The sequence below is a fragment of the Trachemys scripta genome, chromosome 2 (assembly GCF_013100865.1).
Source record: "Trachemys scripta elegans isolate TJP31775 chromosome 2, CAS_Tse_1.0, whole genome shotgun sequence".
NCBI lineage: Eukaryota > Metazoa > Chordata > Testudines > Emydidae > Trachemys > Trachemys scripta.
This window is the reverse complement of record NC_048299.1, coordinates 27,462,471-27,488,490: the sequence shown is the minus strand read 5'-3', so window position 1 is coordinate 27,488,490 and position 26,020 is coordinate 27,462,471. Positions and strand designations below refer to the sequence as shown.

General features: G+C 38.6%; 1 protein-coding gene across 14 annotated transcripts in view; it reads right to left on the bottom strand.

Moving 5' to 3' along the window:
- Positions 1–26,020, bottom strand: part of PARD3 (par-3 family cell polarity regulator) — a 658,319-nt gene that overhangs the window by 5,761 nt on the left and 626,538 nt on the right. For all 14 annotated transcript variants that reach the window (XM_034760104.1, XM_034760102.1, XM_034760103.1 and 11 more), the window contains 2 exons: positions 13,112–13,232; positions 1,393–1,520 (listed from right to left, as the gene is read on the bottom strand). In XM_034760104.1, the coding sequence (XP_034615995.1) occupies positions 1,393–1,520; positions 13,112–13,232 (249 nt within the window). The remainder of the gene's footprint in view (positions 1–1,392; positions 1,521–13,111; positions 13,233–26,020) is intronic.

Here is a 26,020-nt window from a genome sequence, read left to right as displayed (position 1 = left end):
CCAGTAAGTTTGAAGAAACCCGTATGCCAGAAACTTGGATGTGGCTCAATTTTGCATAGTGTTTCATGGTTGTCTCCATGTTCTTTTGTTTGATTTCTTGTTTTTTTAAATATACATCTGTGTACCAACATCACAAGACTGATTTTTTGTTTGATAAGAAATTAAGCAACACAAAAAATATGACATATAAAAAGGGTGCAAACACCCCTCAAGTTGCTTCTCTTCTCTGATCTATTTTATACTCAAGAGATTATTTTCTAGAGATGGAAAGTGATACTAGATCGTGTCCCACAAGGATCTTTAAAGTGCTGATTCTATAAGATGCTGAGTGCCCTCAGCTCCCACTGTAGTCAACTTTGAAGTAATCCTAAGAAATAAACAGCCACTATATGCTACCACTTATGGAATCTGATGTCTCTTCCTCATTGCAAGTATTACGTAGGGTTGCCAGGTGTCCGGTTTTCGACCAGAACACCTGGCCAAAAACGCTCCGCTCAGCGGCTAAAAGTCCAATGGGTGGTGCAGCGGGACTAACCCAGGCGCCCTGCCTCCCCGGGCTCCGCACGGCTCCCAGAAGTGGCTGGCATGTCGGGCTCCTAGGTGCAGGAGTGGCCACGGGGGCTCTGAGCGCTGACTCTGCAGCTCCCATTGGCTGGGAACCACAGCCAATGGGAGCTGCAGGGGCGGCGCTTGCGGGCCATGGGCAGCACACAAATCCCCCTGGCCTCCCTACTGTTTAGGAGGCGGACTTGCCAACCACATCCAGGAGCCGCTTGAGGTAAGCGCACCCCGGCCAGATCCTGCACCCCAAACTCCCTCCTGCACCCCAAACCCCTGCCTCAGGTCGGAACCCCTCCTGCACTCCAAGCTCCTGCTCCAGCCCTAAGCCCCCTCCTGCACCCCAAACCCCTCATCTCTGGCCCCACCCCAGAGCCCACACCCCCTGCTGGTGCCTGCACCTCCTCCCGCACCCCACCCTCCTGGCCCAGCCCTGAGCCTACTTCCACACTCCAAACCCCTCAACCTCAGCCTGGAGCCCCCTCCCACACCCTGAACCCTTCATTTGTGGCCTCATCCCAGAGCCCCCAGCCAGAGCCCTCATCCCCTCCCACACCCCAACCCTCTGCCCCAGCCTGGTGAAAGTGAGTGAGGGTGGGGGAGAGCGAACAAAGGAGGGAGGGGGGATGGAGTGAGCAGGGGCGAGGCCTTGGAGAAGGAGCAGGGGTGGGGCAAGGGAGTTTGGTTTTGTGCAATTAGAAAGTTGGCAATCCTTGCATTGCTCCTTATACTTCTGTTAAATGAAGTGCATGCACTAAGCACAGCATTTTCCTTCCACAAATGAAATTAGCTCCAGGCTCACATATACCAAATAGTTTTAAACAGTTACTATACCTGGGTAATGAACTATACTGGCGCTGAGCTTGCTGGAAACTTTCTCTTTCTTCTTGTCGTTGTCGCTGCATCTGAACTTCTACAGATACAGAGTGTCTGCCACTCTGTGAATATGTCTTGGAGTTTGGCTAGAATATGAAAAGTTAAAAACAGTAATTAAGCAAAGCACAAAAATATCTACATAGGAGCCATTAATTAAATGACTGTTATATAACCACACACACACTTTAAAATATTCAAATTCAAATGTTCAAATTGGTCTTTCCATAACTGCATTAAATTCTGACCTTTAACACAATGTCATCTGTTATAGGCTATATTTTAATCTAACCTTCTATTTTTGAAACGTTATCTGATAAATACTAAGGGTCAAACTGTGATTCGCTCTTATATGAAGGAATACCTAACTCCATGTAAAATCAGTGGACCAGATCCTGAGCTGGTGTAAATCAATATCATGTCTATGACGCTATCGCTATTTATACCAGCTGAGGATCTGACCCCACGACAGTAAGGGTATCACAGTCCGGCCTTAACATTTGCACACCATTAATTAGTTCAAATGAGAGCAAACTCTGCTTCTTACTATGTAATGCAGTAATGTGCATGTGTAGGGCTGGATTCTCCAGTCAGCTACAAACAGAGCAAAGTGAACACACATTGTTTGAAGGGTCCCTGTGCACAGGGGGAATCGCTGTCTGCTGTGAAGTACGTTACAGTCGCCTCTTGCGCCTGCTCCACTACTTGCTGCCTCCCCTACTGGGATGCATTGTCCTGCACAAGGGTGGGGGAATTGTGTCAGGGATGGGGAGGGCAGATAAGGGAAAGGGAGGGAAGGGCAGGAATCGTGGCAGTGTGAGATTCTGTCACACCTAATTGTCCGCTTGCCTGCTGCAGCTTTAAATTGCTCTGGTGCCAGGCAAAACAGAATCAGGGAGTCACAGTCACAAATCCCCTTCCACTGTGCCTGTACAGAGAGAATTCAGCCTGTAGTCTTTTGAGTGCCTTCAACTGGTAGTTCTAATAACAGTAATACCAAGTATAGGAAGTTCCCTGTTGGACTACTCTAATCCACAATCCTTAACTGGAAGTCGGTGGTGTCTGCAAGTAGAGACTGTAAAATAAAGAATGATGGATTATTTATTTAAAGACAGATTTTCAGAGGCACTGAGCAGATGCTAAGCACCTCTGAAACGCTGATTTTTAAGGGACATCTACACAGGGATAAAAGCTCCGTAGCACAGCTGCCACTGGCCTGGATCAGCTGACTTGGGCTTGCAGGATCCCAGATCTCAGGCTCCAGTTTAAACCTGAACATCTACACAGCAATTTTTCAGTCCCAGAGCCTAAATCATTTGACCTGGGCCAGTCGTGGGTTTTTTATGCCTGTGTAGCTATACCCTTGGTCTTTAGTAGCATCACTTGAAGTCTCTGTCTTCCTTATGAAATAAGTACATACACTGAACTTATGTACAATGTACCATTCAAAATACCACTTCTCTCTGCTTGGATATGGACCATTCATCAAGTGGATAGAATCCTTCCACAGAAAATGCTAGCAAGTCTTGTGGAGAGACTAGGGCAATCTATACTTCATGGCAAGGATTTCAAATACAATTACAGTGGGGATGTAATTATGGCATTGAAATTATTGAGCATTAAAATGAGTTGAGGTGAAAATGGGCTATTGTTTTGATAGTACCAAGCATTACAAGACTCCAATATGAACATGTTTCAGATTTCATGGTTTCAAGCTCTTCCATATGTTGCCAATAGAGCAAACAACATTGTGTGTATGCGATAGGTGAAAACTAGTTATAAAAAATAAAAAACAATTTTTTTAGCGTCTCTAAAAAATTATGAGCTGTATTGGCGCATGAGTTATGTTCAGCCACTTTTTGCCTTTTCCTCTATCTCTTTCGCTCACAGTAAACAGCTCTTTTGTTTTCTGCCATTATAATTTTTGCAGTAGACATACACAGTAGTGGCTGACATATCTGAAAGATAAAAGGTTTTTCAAAAGCTCCTCACATTTTGAAGGCAAATGTTAAAACAGAGAGTTGTAATTCCTGACTTAAGCTGCTCCTTTGTTTTAATATATATTCAGGTACTTGAAAGTAGCCAGTAAAACATAAAATGTGAGACAGGTCTACAGTTGTTAGAACCTCCGTTTTGAACAACGATATGCATCAGATGGAACATCAGCAGCAGCTCAAAATCTGACATAAAATTTAGAGAGCAACTGTTTTACTTGTTAGTAGAAGATTATAGTGTACGAGAATCAGTTTGAAAGCATAAAACGGAAAATGACTGGTACAGGGAAGCATATGAAAGAGAGTCCATGATACAATAATGATGCCTACTTTAGAGATAGATTTACTCTCAGAAAGCCTCAATACGAACATTTATAACAAAAAAAACCCTTAAAAGAAATGTGTGATGATAAGGCAATAAACTCACAGTATCATAAACAGGAAACTCACTGAGATAAACAAACTCTACCGAATATACATATATAATAATTCACACAGACAAATTTCCTTACAACAGTTGACAGACATAAATGAAGAGAAGAGCATTTCACTTCTTCTACAGTGCAATGTTGCCAATTTTCCTGACTTTAGTGTCAATCTTGTGATATTCTGCATTTTACTTAATGCCCCATATTATGGAGGCAAATGATTATATGAGAATTTCAACTTTCATTTAATAAAAAAGAGTAAGAGTCTAGCCATTCTGGTTACAGGATGATTAAAGAGAGAAGCTTGAAATTGCAATGCAGTAGCATCATAAACATTCAATAACCAGAAGGCAAATAACCTTTTCCCCACATATTTATTATTCATGTTGTTTTTTTTTTAAATTGTGATTTTAAGCCAATCTCATGATTTCTGGGGACCCGATTCATTATTTTTGAATGCATGGGGTTGGCAAAACTGTTTGGTGTATACAGTTATGCATGTGTGCGCACACACGCACACACATTAATATAAACAAAGTAACCATGGAAACATTACTAAAATTATAGATGCTTTAAAAATGTTCATAGGTTATGGTACCAACTGTCAAAAGTGGGTGTTTAAAATTAGGCTCTTAAATCTGCATTAGACACCTTAATACCAGTTTAAGACTCTAAAATGTGTCTCTGTATGGGTGAAGGTATGTGGGCTATTAAAGCATCAGGCCCATGAACAGTTTCTGAGTGGTCTATGCATGGATTCGTAGTCACCCAAGTTTGAAAATTGCACTCTATGGTCAACATTTTCAAGCTGAGGTGTCTTAAGGAAGGCACCTAAATCAACTTACCTGACTTTAGAAGTGACAAGTGCCTGCAACTCCTATTAAAGTCATTTGGAGTCAATTTTGCTCAACACATCTGAGAAGCAGACCAGTTATTTATTTGCCTAATGGTACGTCTACATGGTAATTAAAGTCCCGCAGTTGGCCAGGCTCCAGGGCTCAGGCAGTGTAGATGCTTGGCCTGGGCTCTAGGACCCTGCCAGGTGGGAGGGTCCCACAGTTTGGGTTGCAGCCCAAGCCCAAATGTCTGCCCCTTAGCTCGAGCCCCGTGAGCCCAAGTTCGTTGGCACGAGCCAGCTGTGGGTGTTTAATTGAAATGTAGACATACCCTCAGTGATTGCCTTTAGATCTGTCCATTTGTAAACGTTGGTTATAGAATGGATCAGGTCTGAATTTAGGCATCTGAAGTATGAAAAGAAATGGTTAATGAAAGCCTTATATATCATTGATGTGATGTCACACCAAAGATCTACCAAATTTGCTCATCTTTTACTTAACTTGTTAAGAGAACTTCAAATCTACACGTAAAGTCTTCTCTTTGTAAATGATTGAGAAAAACATATTTAAAAATGTTGCCACAATACTAAAATTTAGTTTACAGATAAAATGTATCTTCTAAAGGAAATTTGTATGGTAGGATTTGTCAGTTTAATTTCATCCCCCAAAACATAACACATATGCACATAATTTATGTTACTACAAAAATACACACCAAGAATAAAGGAAAACCTCCATGGTGAAAAATTTTAATGTCTTGCAACACAAACCATGCATTTGGAACACAGCACAAAAACATATTAACACCTGTACAAACAGGGTACCGCAAAGAAAAGTATAAATATAATAATTCTTTGAAGCCATCAAACAAACCTGGCAACAGCTCTTAGTACAAATTGCAAAGAATTCTGCCCTTGTTTGTGATGAGGTGTATGACAAGCATTGACCTTTTAAACCAAAAAGCGGTCAAGGCTGCAACAACAACCAAGGCTGAATTATACAAATAAATGTATGTTCAAGTCTTCAACAATACATTTAAGTGATGATAATAGCTATGCCACTCAGCATCGTTAAACTGAATACAGGATACTCATCTTGTAAAATGAAAACTCAACATGAAGGTGTGACGTGTATGAAATTAAACAGCTCTATTCTTAAATAGACACTACTTTAATACCTGGCTTGGGAAAGTTACACATTTCTATAACTTCGCTTACAGTATTAAAATAGTAAAACGAAGATATTTTTCATGGAATGCGTTGACATCATTAATCTCTCTGGGCCATATTGTATTCTTCACTACCAGCAATAGCGGGAGGGAGGTTCTAGTGAACCCCAGCCTGGGGAGAGAGTAGAAGGCAGGCATACTGCCCCGAGCAGCATTCTCCCCCTTTATTGCAGAAGTCTGTCCATGGAGTTCAGGATACTATCCATGGAACTATCCCATCACCAAACCCGTGGGTCTTTTGGTAAGTTAATGCAGACTTATTCAGTTTCCCTCTCTGCAGGTTGGAATCCACACCCTTTAGAGCAGCATTAAATACCATGATTGTGTGGTTCCTGTAGAAGATGCACTATCACAGAACTAGAGAGGGAAAGTTTGTGTATGTGCATGCATATGAGAGAGAGAGAGAAAAAATATGAGGGGAATCCTGGATCCAAGGCCTCTGAAGATTTTGGGGAATCCACTAGCTTAGGAGATGGAACTCACAGTACCACCTACTGTCCAGGGTGAAAGAATTCAGAGAAACTTTTAGTTAAAACTTGCAGAATTTCCTTGCACCTATATAAAAACTAATAGAGCTAATAGTTCTTTATTATTTTCTCAACTAAAAAAGTCACCATTAATTATTTGAATAAATTTGCTTAACTTTTCTAGAACAGGCTTCATAGTTTAACCCAAAAGTTGCAGCAAGTCCATGGCCAGTTTGTAGACTTAAGGCACTAAAAACTTTTGACGTACCCATGTTCAGTAGAATTAGAAATAGATAAGATTGCATGACCTTGCCTGCTTTATGTAAAGATGTGCTTGACACAGATGAAATGTAATCCATTAACTGTGGGTATCAAAATGTACAATTATATAAAACATTCTATGGACCTAGAGATGTCCTTGAGGAGTATTTTTACCTCCATCTTTTTGTTTACATTGCTACGGGAAACAGAAGATATAGCAATATTCCCTGTAAGTAATTGCCAGCAGGGGTTTTATTCAAACACCATGTAATAAGAAAATTCCATCTCTTTGTATACCTTCTCTATGGAGTACATCCTGAAAACTGAAAAGCATTAGAGTGGTGTGGGATCACCGCAGATGGAAAAATAATAGTCACTATGGCAAAAACCAACCACCATACTTTCAGAAATTTGAAATTCTATCCTTTCTATTTGTATGAATTCCATTCTATAAGCTATAAATATATTGAAATACGAAATGCAATAATTGCATTTTTTAAATCTGCCACCTTCATTTCATGTGGGGTAAATTAGAATTGCATAATTTAGCATAATTTGAACTAGAAATAAATACTTTTCAAATATAAGATTTTTAAGATGGAACCTAAATCTTTACAAGGAAGATATGATATTGTATTAATTCCTTAATGGTTGACAAAGAGAATTACATACAGAATGAAGGGAAGGAGTCTGTGGGCAGGACCACCTACATGGCTATGGTTCTACCTCTGGATTTTGGGGAAAGAAAAAACATTGTTTGGCTTTTAATGTATATAGTTGTTAGTTCTTTTACATTTTGATCAGGGCTCTTACATCTTGGGATAAAAATTCTTACACAAGATCTTATATCATAGGCCAATTTTAAGATCAGTTTTAAAACTCTGACTATTTAAATTCTCATTCTCCTTTAAGTGATTAACCTGTTTCTGCATAATTTACAGCGACCTGTCCTTCCTGCTTATCTTCCAAGTTTTTGCTTCAACATTGGCTGTCGTGTTTTCCCAGTCAGAAATAGTGTTAAGGTGCAGTTGCAACTGCAGATACTCCTAAAAACCAGACCTTTCTTGTTTTGCATTGTTGGGTAAATTGTTCAAATTATTCTAGGTCTTATCTTCTAGGAATGAGCTATTAAGTCCCTGTGATTTCGTATAAGATGTAAGAATTGCTTGTAGGGATAAGAGGATAGCAAAAAGTGACAGAAAGGATAAGGTTTCCGTTGTGTCTGCTTTAGAAACAGGGAAAAGGCCTGTGTTGGAATAAAGCAACAGAGAAGAGAGTATAGTCCCTGATTTTGTAGTGAGAACTTCCAAAAACCTGTTATACCAATCTATACTTCATTAGGTTGTTAAATATTTTTCAGCATTTACCTTATGGAGACTATGCAGTGATTTGTCTGTTGCAAAATTCAGTGTACAATTAAAATCCCATACCCAGAACAGTGGTGATATATTTAGTTTTGACCAAATTAACTGTTGCTTTAAAAAATAAAGGATCTTTATTTGGTGCATAAATATTTAGGACTAAATTCTGTCTAACTGCAATGTCTTATGATACCAATATTCTGCAGACTGAATAATCCAATTAGATTACGAGTGACTGGAAGGGAATGTTTTTGTGAATGGAAAATGCAATGCTCTTTTTTAGCATCAGTTTTTGTGTGAAAAGGAGTTTTTAATGCTTTTTGGGTGGTAGGTGTGTTTCTTGGAGCAGGGCTGGGAAGCAGTGCACTGTTTTCAATTGATTCAATATCCTTTTTTCTTTTAATTGGGTGGTTCAATCCCCTGACATTTAAGGCTATATTACTTAGTTGCTGTGTTTTTGTTATTGAAGGTGGGATCAGTTAATTAAGATGTGACTAGACAAAAATACATTAAATACAAGATATAGAAGAAATTATAGCCCAAATCCCACAACCCCAGCATTGGTTCAAAGAAAGATGAGTCTCAGCAGACCTAATACTCACAACATGGAAAAGAACAAAAAAAAACAAAACCCAGTCACACGACGCTGGCACTGAACTGAAATATCAATACAAAATGACTCCAGCTTTTGAGGGAAAATATAACCTTGCACCACCAAATATCTTAAATTTTAACTGATATAGAATGATGCCACACCAGACGCAGAATGTAGACTGGTTCCTCTGCATGTCCACTGCTATTTATTTACAAATATAAATTACACCTTTATTACATCAAATATTGGCTTGATTTTTTGCCAACAGGGTAACAATGGCTTGTTCATATCCCTGTTACTTTTCCACTTTAGCTGTGTAGTGTCACGTATATGTTGTGTACCTAATGCAATTGTGAATCTGCTGGTAATTCTCTCTATCTCTCTCTCATTCTCTCTCTCAAACACAAATAAATGGTTAGGGACAGGAAAAAAAAAAAAAAAAGGCAGGCCATTAGAAATTTTACTGTTTTAAATCCCTTCAACAAAACTATGAGCTGACAGAAAAATTACTTTGGACTTTAGTGGACTCTGGATGTAAAAAAAAAAAAAAGAAAAAAGAAAGCTTAATCATTGTTAATGAAGTGAGAATGGTTGAAAAAAATCAATACATCATTCAAATGACCTTGAGCAAATTTGTATAATTGCACCTTGCTATTTTAATATATGTCCTCATCTCATTTTTCACACACTAGCATTTTCAGTATTTTAAAAAACATTTTAATGTGAATTTAGTGTTCATGAAAGGGGCTGGACTGACAGCCTTAGAGAGTCAAGTCCTATGTTATAAACATAACAGGTACTGGTTGGGCACTTCCCAGCTATAGAGCAGTAAATATGACCTGATGGGAACTTTCAATGAAAGGGATAGTTCAGACTCCATGCCGGGGGGGGGGGGGGGGGGAAACTCTGGCGGAGCCCGGGCCTCCGGAGCTTCTTCTGCTCCGGGTCTTCGGCGGCAATTCGGCGGCGGGGGGTCCCTCCGCTCCGGGATCAGCCGCCGAAGTGCCCCGAAGACCTGCAGCGGGGGGGTCCTTCCACTCTGGGACCCGCCACCGAAGACTCCAGGCCCGCCCCCGGAATCCTCTGGGCGGCCCTGCTTTGCCAAGGGTATAATTCTGTGCCAATTTGATGCAGCTTTTTGTAATAGGGACACTTTCCCACTAAGCTCTGGCTGAGATTAAACTCATTTGACATAGGTAACTGAATTGTAGTATCTTTGGTTACTATCAACCCAGGGTAGATTGGAATAGATGTCAGAGGGCTTGACGCCTTTGTCTACACTTAATGGAGGATCGATGCTGCGGCGATCACTCTCCCATCAACTCCTGTTCTCCACCTGATCGAGAAGAGTAAGGGGAGTCGATGGGAGAGCATCTCCCATCGACGTCGCATAGTGTGGACCCTGCAGTAAGTAGATCTAAGCTATGTTGATTTGAGTTATGCTATTCGCATAACTCAAATTGCGTAGCTTAGATCGACTTTTTCCTTTAGTGTAGACAAGGCCTGTCATACTAGCCATCAAGCCCTTTGAATATCCTAATAGCCACAGGAGTTTTATCAGTACACATTGCACACACTCCAAAACACATTTTCATTTACTATTTTAAAGTAACCAGCAGTCCCATATCATATCATCACTTTGCTCCCTATCCTCCAGTCTCCCATCATCATGTTAATGAAAAATGCAAACTACTTATCACTTTATAGTGCACATGACTCTGCAGATGATAAGATTGGTTTTTTCCTCTTTCTATCCAAATCAGGGCAAAGTTTATTTCAATCATATGACTAAGACACTTTTCTGGATTTAAAGCCTTTTGTCCATGGAAGCCCCATTTGTGTCACAAACCAGCTCCCTCAGGCAAAAACATTTTTTTTTAAACAATAGCCCTTGCACAGGTGCACTTTTCACTACTATAGTTTATAGCTAACAGCTTACAGACAAGACGACTGAAAAGGAGTTTGACAAATGCATCTAAGTCTCCTCCTCTATATGTATAGTAAACTACTTGCACATTTTTGAAGTCATTGGTATTTAATAACACATCTGGATGCATTTTGAGAGGGTGCCCTTACAAACTCCATAATCTTAGACTAATATGTTGAAGATATACACACTGCTTAAGAGAGGAGTTTATGGTTCCTGACACTAAAATGATTGTAAACTACAGAAATGGATGAGATCACTGTTTTATCCTTTCCAAGCACTGTGATCTCAGAAGTACATGAAACGAAAAAATAATTCCAAGTTACTCTGGACCAATTTTTTTAAAAGTACAGATATAATAAAAATCATGCAGCTAGTTACAGCTTTAACAACAGAGCAGCTCCGACAAAAGTAACAATAAGCTTCAGAATTAAAATTAATACATTAAGCAGAATTACAGTCACTTTGAGCTCATTTGCATGATCAGTAGAATGGGGAGTAAATGGAGAGATCCCAATTGTTTGAAAGAGAAAAAAAGGAAAGGTCAATGTTCTGACCCACAATTTAGGAAATTATTCCATTCCTAAGGTAATCAGCCTGTCATCCAAATAATTCCCTACTCACTCATTACTGGAAACTATAATACAAGCCAAGTTGTCTGTCTAAAGTTGCTATGGCATTTAGATATACAACAATTTGGCCCATGACCTTCAGTAGTTAAGTTCCCAAGTCTTCAAGAGTGCAAGTTTTTCTCATAAAACCCTTTTCCCAAGAACTCTGCTCGATCTCTCATTCTGAGACTAAGAAACAGTGGATATTCATTATGGACAAATACTCCCCATTTCCAACCTTCTATCTCCCAAAAATCTTACAGTACAACAGAAATGGGGTATCAGATTATCTTCACCACTTCATATTAAAAACATCTGGTAATGAAAAAAATAAAACGTGCATTTTATTTATTCTCTTTTTCCAACGTGGGAAAGAAAAGCCTATACAGTATTCTCAGCAGTTTTAGGTCATTTAAGGACACATTTACCTTTGTTCCTTTCCATGCTGCATGTTAAAATTTCAAATGGATGCATTAAAGAAGGATGAGGGCACAAAGGTTAAACTGTGTGTAAACACGTCAGTTCTATATTCACCATCACAGACAAATAGAGATGTGTGCACCTATGTTATCCCAAATAACTATCATACTCAGTGAAATTTATCTCTGGGTATTTCCACATCAGCCTAGTGTACATTATAATACTACTAAATAGGTTTGGCAGTATTCAATTTTCATTTTTTTACAATTTCAACAAATAATATTGATGTTTATTTTTATCTACTTAAATATAGATAATTGAGCAAAAATATGGATTTTAAGCATTTTTTCTATTCTCTCTCTTTTCTTCTATTTTCTATTCCTCCCCTCCCTCCCCATTTTTATCTATTTAAATGTTCCCAGTTGCAGGAAATTATGGGAGGGGGCAGTCAGACCATAATTATTTAATGACAGCAGATGTTAAGATTCAAAAAGTTAAAGTTTTATATCCATTAAAACACAAACTGTCAAGAGCAAATGTCAAAATATACAAAGTAAACAGCCTTAGAAATCAAACTCTAATAAGTTCTCAATGAACACTTTTCTTACTTTGCCTATCTGTAAATTTCTATCATCATCAATGGAATTTTTTTATCAATGTGTGTGTGTATGGTGAAATTGATGTTTACCAACATTTACCTTCTAATATTCTAATCTTTCCAAGCCTAACAACAAGAATACAACCCAACGTACAAGATTTTTTCAATTGTGACGTATTCTATTGGCTTCAAGATACAGTTGTTCTTTCCTGGAATAGGGTTGGCAGCAAGCTCATATTCTTTATTGTGACATTTTTAACAAAAAATAAACTAGATAAAAATATTTGCCACAGATATTTAAAGAATCCTAATTTAAGAACCATATCTGATTCAAAAACAAATTGACTGATTCAGTTATGGTAAACAAGGAAAGCATGTAGATTTACATAATTGTATCCCCTTGCTACATCAGCATGAACAATATTTAAAAGATCAATTGGGATATGTACCTCTTCTTTTTAGTGGGAAAATACATGTAATTTTTTTCTTAAGAAAAAAATTAATCTCAACCTGTGATAATGCCTCACTAGGACCTCCCCCATACAGTCCAGCTTGTATTTCATGAATATATCCATATTGCGATGGAATCTCTCTAGTTTGAGAAGTGAAAAATTACCTATTTATAGAAAATGTCCAGACAACTCCCACTCCTTTAGGTACCAACTGAACTATAAATTAGTCCACAGTGATAACAGACTGAGCTATGTTTTGTCACAGAGCAAATGATACCATTTACACAATGGACAGATGGCTGAGTATGATATAAAATGAAATTAGCAACAATGGACCACAGATGGAGATAAGAGAAAGGTCAGGAGTTAAAAGGTCAGAGGAGCTTGGATCTACATTGCTTTGTTGCATGCAGGATTAAGGACCACAGCTGAAATGGCTGTACTTAATGTACACTTGGGGAGGGGAGGCATTGTCCAGTATATGGAGCATCTAAACACTCACCCATGGTTGTTCAAAACTATAGGTACGTCTGCGGTCTTCCACATCTTCATCTTGCTTTGCTTGCTGAAATTCTTGCCTCAGACGCTGTATCCGGTCATGATTGCTAGGAGTTGATCGGATGCTAAAAGAAAGAGGAGGTAAAGGATGAACAAACTTTAGAACCATAATCTGTGAAATTTGGTTATTAGGAAAATCGCAGCTTCTTGTGAAGTGACGGTACTTTAGAAGTAATGAAAGAATTTTAAAACAAGTTGCAGGCATTAAATAAAATGTTCTTCAGTTTGCTCTTATTATTAATACTGTTTGCAGCTTTAAAAGAAATTTCAAACGGAATGAGAATAGTGAGGCTATTTTAAAATGCAATTTCTAAACTCATCAAAGCAAATTGGCACTTCTACAGTTAATGTTACCATAGGGATTATAAAGTACAAAGAATATATTCATTAGCATCAGACAAACTTTTAGATTAAAAATTAGGAACATATAGGAAAAACTGACCACTAATATTTAATAAACATGGGAGATACTTATTCATCATTTAATCTATGGTTCTGATGTCAGAACTTTAGTTCCATCAAATTAATTTATGATGTTTGGAAATCCTGTCTATAAACAATTTGATTATTTTCTTCCAATCAATAAGAACCTGTCATCCCTTAGTTCTGTTTCTAACAAGTCTTTTAAACTGATATTTTGATATCATTAAAAGGCTAATGGAAATGTAAAATTAAATCTATTTGACAGTACAATATTCAAGAACACAACTGGGCCAGAGGCTCACAAGAACACATTCAGGTTACAGGCTTGTTGACATCCTGTGACATTCCAGTATTCTGTGGAAGATTGAATAACATTATAGTTTTTTTTTTATGTACAGTCATACGCAGACTTGAACTATTTAAAACCATAAATTTACCATAATGGCCGTAACAGGTAATCCCCTCTCCATAGTACATTTTAAACTTGATTTATGTGAAACCATCATGAAATATGCACAGGAATGGCTAGTTTCATAAGGCAGATAGAAAAGTGGATATTCATTAATCTCATTGCCATTTTTCCAGCTTCTCCGGTCTGCCCCCCCGTTCCTCTAACTTCTGGCATACTTCAGAGTTTTTGATGTGGGAATTGTAGGATGCCTGACAGACAAATCTTTTATATTAAAGGCTAACCAGAAGCAATTCTTTCTCCATTTTAATCTCTTATTCTGGGGCTCTTAAGCCCTGCATTTATTGCCTTCCGTTAAAAGTGCTGATGAAAAAATGTTCAGGTATTATTACATTGTTTCAAATGAGAAAGCTAAAGAGAAACAGTGGAGAATAATTCCATAGATTTGTAGATTTAGACACTGTACATAGAAAAAGCATAATGCATGCAAATCCCAGATCATTCCCGCCCTTACGGAAAAAAATCAGAGGGGGAAGAAATTGTGAAGTCTCACTTATGGAGTTTTCCCCACTCTATCCCCTCTGGTGGGAGGGACTTGAAGACTATAGATTTCTCAGGTCATGTCACCCCCTAATCCTGTTGGAGCTGTACAGCTCTTGTCTAGGTTAATCTGTAGTGATACCATGCACTTTGACTTTTGTAATTGGCACAGTTCAATACAAGTACAAACATTTTTTTGGTATAGTTTACTGCTTTTCAAAACTAGAGATTGTTACTATAACAAACAAGCAATATAGTAGTAGAGTATGTATAAAATGTAATGCAAAATACATGCAGACTTGCTGACATGTTTTTAATTTTTAGGCTTTAAGAGGTAAGAATATTTTTTTTTGTTTGCAATACCATTTAGTGTGGTAAAAAGAGATTAGCAAATAGCTCTAGTTAGGCCACTTGATGTACTTAAAATGATCAATGAATATGAGGGGGCTCATCAGTCAGGGGATGTGGTTCATTTCAAACTCAGAAGAGATAACAGTGTAAAAGAGCCACTGAATGAACTGAAGGGATTAGCCTGTTGGAGGCACAGCAGGAAAGAGGGCATGACAATAAAGAGCTGACTCTGTTTAATGGTAAGAAAAAGTACTGCAGTAAGGCAGCTTGTGCTAAAATGTTGAGACAATAAGCCAAAATAGAGCCCACAGATTAAATGGAATTGATGCATTCTTATTGACCACAAAATGGGTGAAGGGATTATTGTAGAAAACATACTGTAAAAGACTTTTGCTCATTCTATGGATGCTGTTAAAAATAGTTCCATCAACAGTGGAATATTACACAAAATAATCAATAAAGATATTGTAAGGCATAATGGGTAAGCCTCCTCCGGAACTGTATGCTCAGCAGGTTGGTCGTCTTTTCACTAGAATGAGCTGGAGCAACGGAGGACGGCCCCAGGATTTATGAATAACTTCTCCAAAAACTCTAAAAAGGATGAATTTATTCAGAATTGCACAAAGAAAATGTCAAGTTGACTTAAGGGAAGCATTCAAGTTACTAATGGGTTTGACACAGATAGACAAGAAAAACCTTCCATATTTTACCTCCTAACTGAAAAAGTGAGGGACAAAATCTAAAATTAGAAAATGGAGAGCAGTGGGGAATGGAGCTATAGGGCTATTTCACTGAAAAATAGATCATTAAAGAACAAAATCACTTCAGTCTCCCAGCACAATTGCCACCCAAAATTCCTTGTACTCAAAGAGTCACAAAGATATAGAATAAGTGAGATCAAGTGACCATATGTTATTAAAAAAATCTTTAAAAATATTAAGAGAGAAGGTGGGGAGTTGGAGGGATGTTAGGATAACATAGGGAGATGGCCTTAAGAAACCTTTAAGGGAGGACAGATTATTTGGGGGAGGGAGAGGTTGAAGAGGAGCACATGTTGCCTCTCTTTTATTTTATTGTTTTCATTCTCAGCCCTGCACTATGCCCCTTTCTTGAATCACTCCAGTGATCTCCTTGCCCGTCATATCAGGTTTAAACTTCTCATTCTTGTCTTCAAGGCACTGCACAACTCTACCCTGGCCTGCCACCTGAGCTCTTGTTTCTTTCCACCTTTCCCCTCTCGTTCTTAATTCCACCACCAGCTCCTTTGTTTCCTTCACCCACTCCCATCTTTGCATGCTTCTATGCATAAAATGACCAGTAGGCTATTAGAACACCCTATCCGCAACAAAAGCCTTCTTGAAAATTCATTCATTTCTTCCGCAAGGAAGTGAAAAAACATGAAGGAAATTAGATAAATGAAACAAAAACATAAAACCACACACACAAAACAACTGTTCTAAGATTACTTCTCTCCTGCGTCTCCCAGTGTGTGTTGTCTAATCTATGGCTGCTTTTTAGACCTCAAGCTCCTTGGGGCAAGGACTGTCTTTATGTTAGTCTTATAGAGCACTTAATGAATAATAAATAACCTAGCAAGTTCTCAGTCTATGACAATACCAGTTCTGACTTGGTAAGTATGTCACTTGGATGCAGGACTTTAGCCACAGAAAGTGCACTGGGAGAGAGGCTTTGTTCCAGGCTGCTTAAAATTCTCCTCTGCTGGAGGGGACTTGTACAGAACCAGTACTGGTTGGGGATGGGTAATAGCCAGGCTTACTTATAAGCACTATATTACATTTTTGTTTGTGTTTTGCATTCACATGAACCCAAAATTTAAAAGCCAACTCAATCCAAACTGTCCAGAATTATCTATGTGGAGGAAGGAGTTTAACTTGAAACTTAGCCTTGGTTTATTTGAAATTTGGTATACATGAAGCTGGACTGAGTTTCAGCTTTGTATAGTAAACCAGCTATTGCCTAGTTTGTGCTTTTGTTACAAACCTTTAACTTAGCTGCAATTTACTTCCAGGGAGGGTGCCCGCAACTTCGCAGAAGACAATCAGCACCTCCCAGGATCAGGTACTTGTGAGAACCCAGTTTTTTGTGAAGACAAATTACATTTCCTCTTGCTCCAATTACTAACAGTTCTTGAACAAAATAAAGAGGAAAGTTTTCAGGGCCAAACTCAGCCCTGGTGTAAGCCGGCACAATTCCATTTGTTCCAATGGAGTTGGGCCTATTTACACCAGTTCTGCATGTGGACCTTAGTTATCTTCTGACTACAGATGGTACATTTAACAGTTGGCTATTTCACAAATGCTACTTAAAACAGTCACCCGCATGGGCAAAAAAAAGCAACAGTAAGCAAAGCTCATAGACCAGACCTGTCACATATTTTCAGTAACAGGCAGCTATAGCAATGACCATAAGAGTCTCAGATCATTAAGCAATGTCTCACCGTGATGTCATGCATTGATGTACAGAGTTGTAATCCTTTCAAAACAGACAGATTGTCAACGTGATAAAGTGGATATAAACAAGCTTCTGAACAGGGATGACTAAAGCTTTGGAAAAATTCATTTGCCTGAAAAAGGAGGAAAAAGGGTCCTAACACCATGACCACCGGGCAGTACCAACCCGGCTAGAATAACCAAAAGGTTAGTAAATGAACAATGTTTCCTACACCTTGACATTTTTTAACACGGATTGGAGCTGCCTGGTATTCCATGATCTAGCTAGCTGCTTAGATCTCTTGATTGCCGTTATAAAACACAAATGTAATAACTGGGTTCTCAATCACGGCAAGCTAGTGAGCGAACATTGCCTACTTGTTGTACTAATTACATTTCCTTAAGTTTAGACAGAATATTCACATCATTTAAACTTTCTTATGTTACTTTAAAAATCAAGAGTTGGATACCCCTCTATCCACAGGTAGAAGCAAGAAGAAAATGTGTTCCCAGGAATTTTAAAAGGTTGCCTCATTGGTTATTAATGGTGTTATCACTCTTGGGGCAATGCATTAGCCTGCAGAATATATGCTTGCCAAAGTTCAGAACTAGCTGAGTGTGTATTAAATTGGACCTGTCTTCATTGCTAGGGCAGGATAAAATAGAGGAACAGTGCTAGGGCAGTGTTAATCCACTATAAAAGCTTCCGCTAAATTTAATGGAATTAGAATACCTTTTCCCCCGCCGTGCTCATTCAAAGCAGATGGGCTTGTCTCAAATCACTCAAACAGGTGACTAAACAGCAACTGTCATGTTGTTGCAAAAAAAGATGTGGACATATGGTAAAATGGCATGAAAAATATCCCTGGATTTAACTTTAAGGTTAATGCTATACTAGACAATGCAGTCCACTACTCTGCAAGTTCTAAGTGAGTTTATAAACAGCTAGTGACATGGATGGATGTATCCAGACCCAATATGGTTAATACTTGGTGGTAACCTAGATAGTTAATAATCCTTCTGTCTTTCATTAATCTAGCTGGAACTCCCTAAGCATGCCTGTGTTACCAGTTTGGTCAGCCCTTCTTCTGTCTAGCTGTCGGTGCTGTAGGCATCCAGAATGCATAGTCCCACATGCTACTGGTGCCATTTTGTGTGCATGTTCTCCACATTCTCACTTCCAGAGGCATTATGAAATATAGGCACAGATTTTCCCAGAGTGCACTTACATGGCTAGGCAACATAGTTCTGGATGTGCAAATGGGGCTAACATAGGGTTGCATTGTATAAAGGAGTAACTGTGTGGTCACAGCTCAACAGTGTGTGTTATAATAGGGTCAGATGAGTATGTCACAAACTGGTTTAAATACCAACAGTTGTAAAGGTACTATGGAAGGGAACTTAGAAAGGTGGGTCTTTTATTGCTCCTGTTTTCCTCAAGTTCCAAAGAATTTATGAGAAATGGGGCAAGGGGGAAGGTGTTTAAAGAAGAAAATGTATCAATTACTAAAATGCAAATAAAAATAGCTTCTCTGCACAAGCTTCATTAACTTTTATCAGCTAGTATCTTGGGGTTTTACACTCAAACCACAGGTCATAAATTCACAGTAAATCCCCCATATGTTCAGCAAACACCTGAATTCAATTTCTCTTGTAGCTGTAGAGACTGAATGTGTTGCTCAAATTAATTATGTATGCAAAGTTAGTTTCTAATAGGGACAGCTTCTTGCATGTTGAAGGGTATACCTCCCAACTAAATTTTCTTTTACAGATCTTTTTCAATCTTAGCTTATTTCTATCATGCACAGAGTTACAAAAGCCCCTTTCTGCCATTTCATCTTTGCAAAGTGAATACAGAGAATGATATCTCCTTTAATGTTTGTACTTTTTAAAATGTAGCTAAACTCAGGGAGCAGCTTAATACGACAAGCAAGATCTCTTTGCATTTTACCCCGGTTATATGTATGTATATATATTAATTCCCACCTTGTTTTAGTGGGAATTAATATGCCATTGTGTGTGTGTGTATGTGTTTATATATATATATATATATATATATACACACACACACACACACACACACACAATNGCAGCTTAATACGACAAGCAAGATCTCTTTGCATTTTACCCCGGTTATATGTATGTATATATATTAATTCCCACCTTGTTTTAGTGGGAATTAATATGCCATTGTGTGTGTGTGTATGTGTTTATGTGTATATATATATATAATATATATATATATATATATATATATATATATATATATATATATATATATTATATATATACACACACACACAATGACATATTAATTCCCACCAAAACAAGGCTATAGAAACTAGGATATATGTCACTGTGTATGTGTGAAATCAGCTACTTAGGAAGTTGGATGGATTTTCCAGTTTTCTTTCAGTTTTAAGCATCATCTCTAATATGAAATGTATTATGAGAAAGTTATGCAAATCCCAAAAGACACAACTTCCTTCAGCTGATAAAATTCATTTCCAGATTTTGACACTGTGATTTGTTGTCCATTTCACACCAATTTCAATGTAGTAAATCATCACAAATTAAAAATACACAGCTCTATTCTCTGGGTTAAAATGTTGGTCTCCAAAGCTGTTAATATGGCACTTGCTTTTGATGTGATAACTCTAGTCCTCTGGATATTTTATGGCTGATAGGGAGGTCACTTCACTACAGCAGACTCTTCAAACTCTCAAGACTAGATTTCACTTCCAAACCCTATGTGGTCATTTTGTAGCACGGCCATCATTTTACAACCAGTGAAATCTGAGGAATGCACCCAAGACCCCTTTTATTGCGACCATCTTTCTTCCTTATTAGCCTGTCAGAGCTCACATGTGGGAGACAGAAATTCTGTTTTGCATTTCAGGGGAATTCTTTGACTAAAAAGAAGAGCGAATATTTTAGAAGCCTGCAATAAACATGTGAACTCAGATATTAAGCTACTGGGCTATTTCGAAGTCTAATCCTTACTTTAGAGCTGTGAGGTTGTACAGAAACAATCCAAGCCAATTTCAAACCACAAACTACTGTAAAACCTGGTGCAGTCATGGCCATAGATAATTTTGTCTAAAATGCAAGAGTAAAAAAAAACACTTGTTTATTTTTAATTTTTTAACATACTATTATGATTTACTATTTTTAAAAACCTAATAGAAAAGAGAATGTAAATCATTTGACTCGGGGAAGACCTTTTCAAAATATTAAGGAGGAGATAGATGAACCCATAATAAGAATCAACAAATCCCTCGATGGTGTAAAATACAGGAGATAAGTGGACGAGGCATAGGAGAGATTAGTCTTCTTGACCACAGATGAAGCATAAAAAATATGCTAGAGAAGGGGTGAGAGGCAGTCTGTGAACTTCAAAATATTTTCCTACACCAACACTGAAATCAATATATTTTTGATGATGGATCCAGTCCTGCAAAGTCTTATGCAGGTAACTGCACATATGATTAATCCCCATAGAATGCTGTGTGGAAGGCCTTGTCTCCTCTAGGAGGGTTTTGCTGTTTTAGTTATACCGGTATATTTAACTGATGAAACACTCCTAGCTGAACATAGTAATTCCAGTATAACTATGCTTATACCACTATAGTTGATGCCAGTTGACCCACTAGTCTAACTGCATCCACAGTAGGTCTTATACTGGCATAGCTATGTAGGTAAAAAAAAATCACACCATTAACTGAGGCTATGTCTTCACTACCTGCCTGAATCGGTGGGTAGAAATCGATCTCTCAGGGATCGAAGTATCGCATCTCATCGGGACGCGACAATCGATCCCCGAATCAATGCTTGTACTCCACCAGCGCAGGTAGGAGTAAGCGCCGTCGACGGGGGAGCCACTGAGGTCAATTTGCCGCTGTCCTCACAGCGGGGTAAGTCGGCTCGGATACATCGAATTCAGATACGCTATTTGGGTAGCTGAATTTGCGTATCTTAAATTGACCTCCCCCCCGCAGTGAAGACGTAGCCTGACATAGCAATAGTAGTACAACTGTTAATGTAGACCAGACCTAAGTCTTTGCAGGATGGGGGCCTAAATATTTACAAATGAATTATGTTCACAGAGCAAATGATTCTAATTATACAATTGATTTTAAAGTCATCAGCGAATTTCAACACAAAATTTTAGCGCATACTTTTATTTACATATCTGAACTGCACCCTTTAGTTCTCTTTCAACGTCAACAAGCTTATTTTCTTTAAAAGGTCATGAGGGGTTCTATGTCATGCTTAGCGAACTGCTAGAAATTATATTAGAGAATGGAAAAGCATTTTTAGATTGATTGTTTTTTCTCTTAACCACTGAAATGATCCATAAAAAATTCTATATCTTGGTGTTGTGTGTATGAAAAACAAATAGCATTTTCTCTAGACTGTAATGCACATTTGCTTTCAGTAAAAATGAAATCTTTGTTTAAAAAAAGAAAAGTAATAAAACCACAATGTCAAGGACCATATCACTGGCTGGAAGTTGAAGCTAGACAAATTCATACTGGAAATAAGGCATACATTTTTAACAGTGAGAGTAATTGACCATTGGAACAATTTGCCAAAGGTCATTGTGGATTCTTCATCACTGGCAATTTTAAAAATCAAGATTGGATGTTTTTCTAAAAGATATGTTCTAGGAATTATTTTCAGGAAGTCCTATGACCTGTGTTATACAGGAGGTCAGACTAGATGATCATAGTGGTCCCTTTTTACCTTGGAATCTATTAATTAGTAAAGTAATACAGCAACACAAATTTAATTGAAAGACCTGAACAGTTTAAGTGATGATACAACATTGCACAGTGTTCACATGGCCATATTAGAGATGGTCCCCCACCTCCTTACCACTCCATAATCAAATTCCAGTACAATTATTTTAATTCTTTAACTGTGGGATATTTACATATAAATCCCAAACTAATATTTTCATGGTTTTTACCTTCTCCCTTTCTCACTAATAACAGATTAATTTCCATATACCAGATGGGAAACAGTCCATTTTAAAAAACTGACGTGGGCCCAAGCATTTCAGAGGCCAATCCAAACTTCAGGAGCACTCAGATCCAGTTGCCATTATGGGTATTGATCCCACTCCCACTAAAATCCGGGGTAGTGTTGGCATAAACTTCAGAGGGTGCAGTATCAGAAGGGAGCCCGAGTTAAGATTCATGATCATACCTACATTTTTCTAAAGTCTGGGGACATTTGCTATCAAGGCTTTGGTTGGGACCATCTCGAAAACTTTTACCAGCTATCTCATGAAACCAGCAGTACTCCATTTGAATCAACCAGGAAAAAAAATGGAAATCAAAGGTAAGTCTGATTACTATATTGAATTTGTGCCTAAATGCATTTCCTATGGATGTTGCTTTCTTATGAAATTAACCTTCTAGTTTTGTATACCGATTAGAAGAATAACTAATTAAGGTTAAAATATATAAATATTTGCATATGAAGACTTCTTAAAAATCTTTAAAAAGTTGGTTTATCAAAACACCTTTATTTCTGCATAAAATCACATTGGGCCTGTAACATATTTACTAAAATACTTTTTGTGACTGATATGGTAAGTTCCTGCAATATCTTTAGGAGAACTTACTGTATTCAGTTTATGTATCATTTGTGGGCCTAGAACTGTATGGACTTCCATGGGGAAGTCCATACAGGAATCAAGAACAGTGGGAGATGATTAGGCAAATTCACTCAAGTTGCAACACCTCCAGAGAATTAACATCAGAGGCTTGCATATACAACAGGAGTGGCCAACCTGTGGCTTCGGAGCCACATGCGGCTCTTCAGAAGTGAATATGTATATTATATAGGCACCGACTCTGGGGCTGGAGCTACAGGCGACAACTTTCCAACGTGCCGGGGGTGCTCACTGCTCAACCCCTGGCTCTGCCACAGGCCCTGCCCCCACTCCACCCTTCCCGCCCCTCCCCTGAGCCTGCAGTGCCCTCACTCTTCCCCACTCCACCCTCATAGCCTCCTGCATGCCACGAAACAGCTAATCGGGAGGTGCGGGGAGGGAGGGAGGGGCACTGATCGGTGGGGCTGCCGGTGGGTGGGGGCGCTGGGAGCAGGATGGGGGAAACTGAAGGGGGGCTGCTGACGTATTACTGTGGCTCTTTGGCAATGTACATTGGTAAATTCTGGCTCCTTCTCTAGGCTCCGGTTGGGCACTCCTGATACATGAGTTCAAATTGGATTCTCCAGAGACCAATAGACAAATAAAGGATTTTTGGATAAATAGTAGGGCTAGCAAGTGATTAAAAAAATTAATCGCAATTAATCATGCGATTAAAAAAATTAATCGTGATTACGATTAATCACACTGTTAAATAATAGAATACCATTTATTGAAATATTTTTGGATTTTTCTACATTTTCAAATATATTAATTTCAATTACAATACAGAACACAAAGTACAGGGCTCATTTTATATTTATTTCTGATCACAAATATTTGTGCTGCAAAAAAAAAATAGTATTTTTCAATTCACCTCATATAAGTACTGTAATACAATGTCTTTATCATGAAAGTTGAATTTACAAATGTAGAATTATGTACAAAAAATAACTGCATTCAAAAATAAAACAATGTAAAACTTTAGAGCCTACAAGTCCATTCACTCCTACTTCTTGTTCAGCCAGTCACTCAGACCAACATGTTTGTTTACATTTGAGGGAGATAATGCTGCCCACTTCTGGTTTACAATGTCACCTGAAAGCGAGAACAGGCATTCGCATGGCATTGTTGTAGCCAGTGTTGCAAGATATTTACGTGCCAGATGCACTGAAGATTCATATGTCCCTTCATGCTTCAACCATCATTCCAGAGAACATGTGTCCATGCTGATGACAGGTTCTGCTCAATAACGATCCAAAGAAGTGCAGAATGACGCATGTTCACTTTCATCATCATCTGAGTCAAATGCCACCAGAAGAAGGTTGATTTTCTTTTTTGGTGGTTCGGGTTCTGTAGTTTCCGCATTGTAGTGTTGCTCTTTTAAGATTTCTGAAAGTATGTTGCACACATCTCAGATTTTGGAAGGCACTTCAGATTCTTAAACCTTGGGTTGAGTGCTGCTCCTACCTTTAGAAATCTCAGATTGATACCTTCTTTGCTTTGTCAAATCTGTAGTGAAAATGTTCTTAAAATGAACAACATGTGCTGGGTCATCATCCAAGACTGCTATAACATGAAATATATGGCAGAATGTGGGTAAAACAGAGGAGGAGACATACTGTTCTCCCCCAAGGAGCTCAGTCCAAATTTAATTAAAGCATTTTTTTTTAATGAGCGTCATCAGCATGGAAGCATGTCTTCTGGAATGGTGGCAGAAACACGAAGGGACATACGAATGTTTAGCATATCTGGCATGTAAATACCTTGCAACTACAAAAGTGCCACGCGAACACCTGTTCTCACTTTCAAGTGACATTGTAAATAAGAAGCAGGCAGCATTATCTCCTGTAAATGTAAACAATCTTGTTTGTCTTAGCGATTGGCTGAACAAGAAGTAGCACTGAGTGGACTTGTAGGCTCTAAAGCAGGGGTGGGCAAACTTTTTGGCCCGAGGGCCACATCTGGGAATAAAAATTGTATGGCGGACCATGAATGCTCACAAAATTGGGGTTGGGGTGTGGGAGGGTCACCATGGTGGGGCCAGAAATGAGGAGTTCAGGGTGCGGGAGGGGGCTCCAGGCTGGGACAGGGAAATGGGGTGCAGGGGGAGGACGACTCCAGCTGGGGGTGCGGGCTGAGGATGAGGAGTTTGGGGTGTAGGAGAATGCTTTGGGCTGGGACCGAGGGGTTCAGAGGGCAGAAGGGGGATCAGAGCTGGGGCAGGGGGTTGGGGTGCAGGATGGGGTCCAGGCTCCAGCTGGGGGTGTGTGCTCTGGGGTGGGGCTAGGGATTAGGGGTTTGGAGGTTGCTCCAGGCTGGGATTGAGGGGTTTGGAGTGCAGTTATGTAACAAAGAAAAATCTATATTTGTAAGTTGTGCTTTCACGCTAAAGAGATTGCATTACGGTACTTTATGAGGTGAATTGAAAAATACTATTTCTTTTGTTTATCATTTTTACAGTGCAAATATTTGTAATAAAAATAATAATATAAAGTGAGCACTGTACACGTTTTATTCTGTGTTGTAATTGAAATTGATATATTTGAAAATGTAGAAAAACATCCACAAATATATAATAAATTTAAATTGGTATTCTATTGTTTAACAGTGCGATTAAAACTGCGATTAATTTTTTTGAGTTAATCACGTGTGTTAACTGTGATTAATCAACAGCCCTAATGAATAGCCTGAGTTTAAACTGACTCAGGGCCTCCTTTCTGATCCAGCAAACAGATAGGATTTCCAGTCCAACGACAGTCCCAACTCATAGACTTTGGCCTACTGAGCACCCTAGAACTGATGAGTGACCTCTGGTAACACTGGTCTACAATTTTTGAGAAGTCATCTGCTTCAGAAATAAAATGTGCTATTTATTATGTATTTTGATGTGCTGAATTCAAATATGACAATTAAAACAACTGATTGGCTACTGTTTCTAAGATATTTAAGTTTTTACATTTTATGTCTATGTATATTGTGTAGATAGTAGAGTTTTAATCATAAATTGTAAACCTAGGT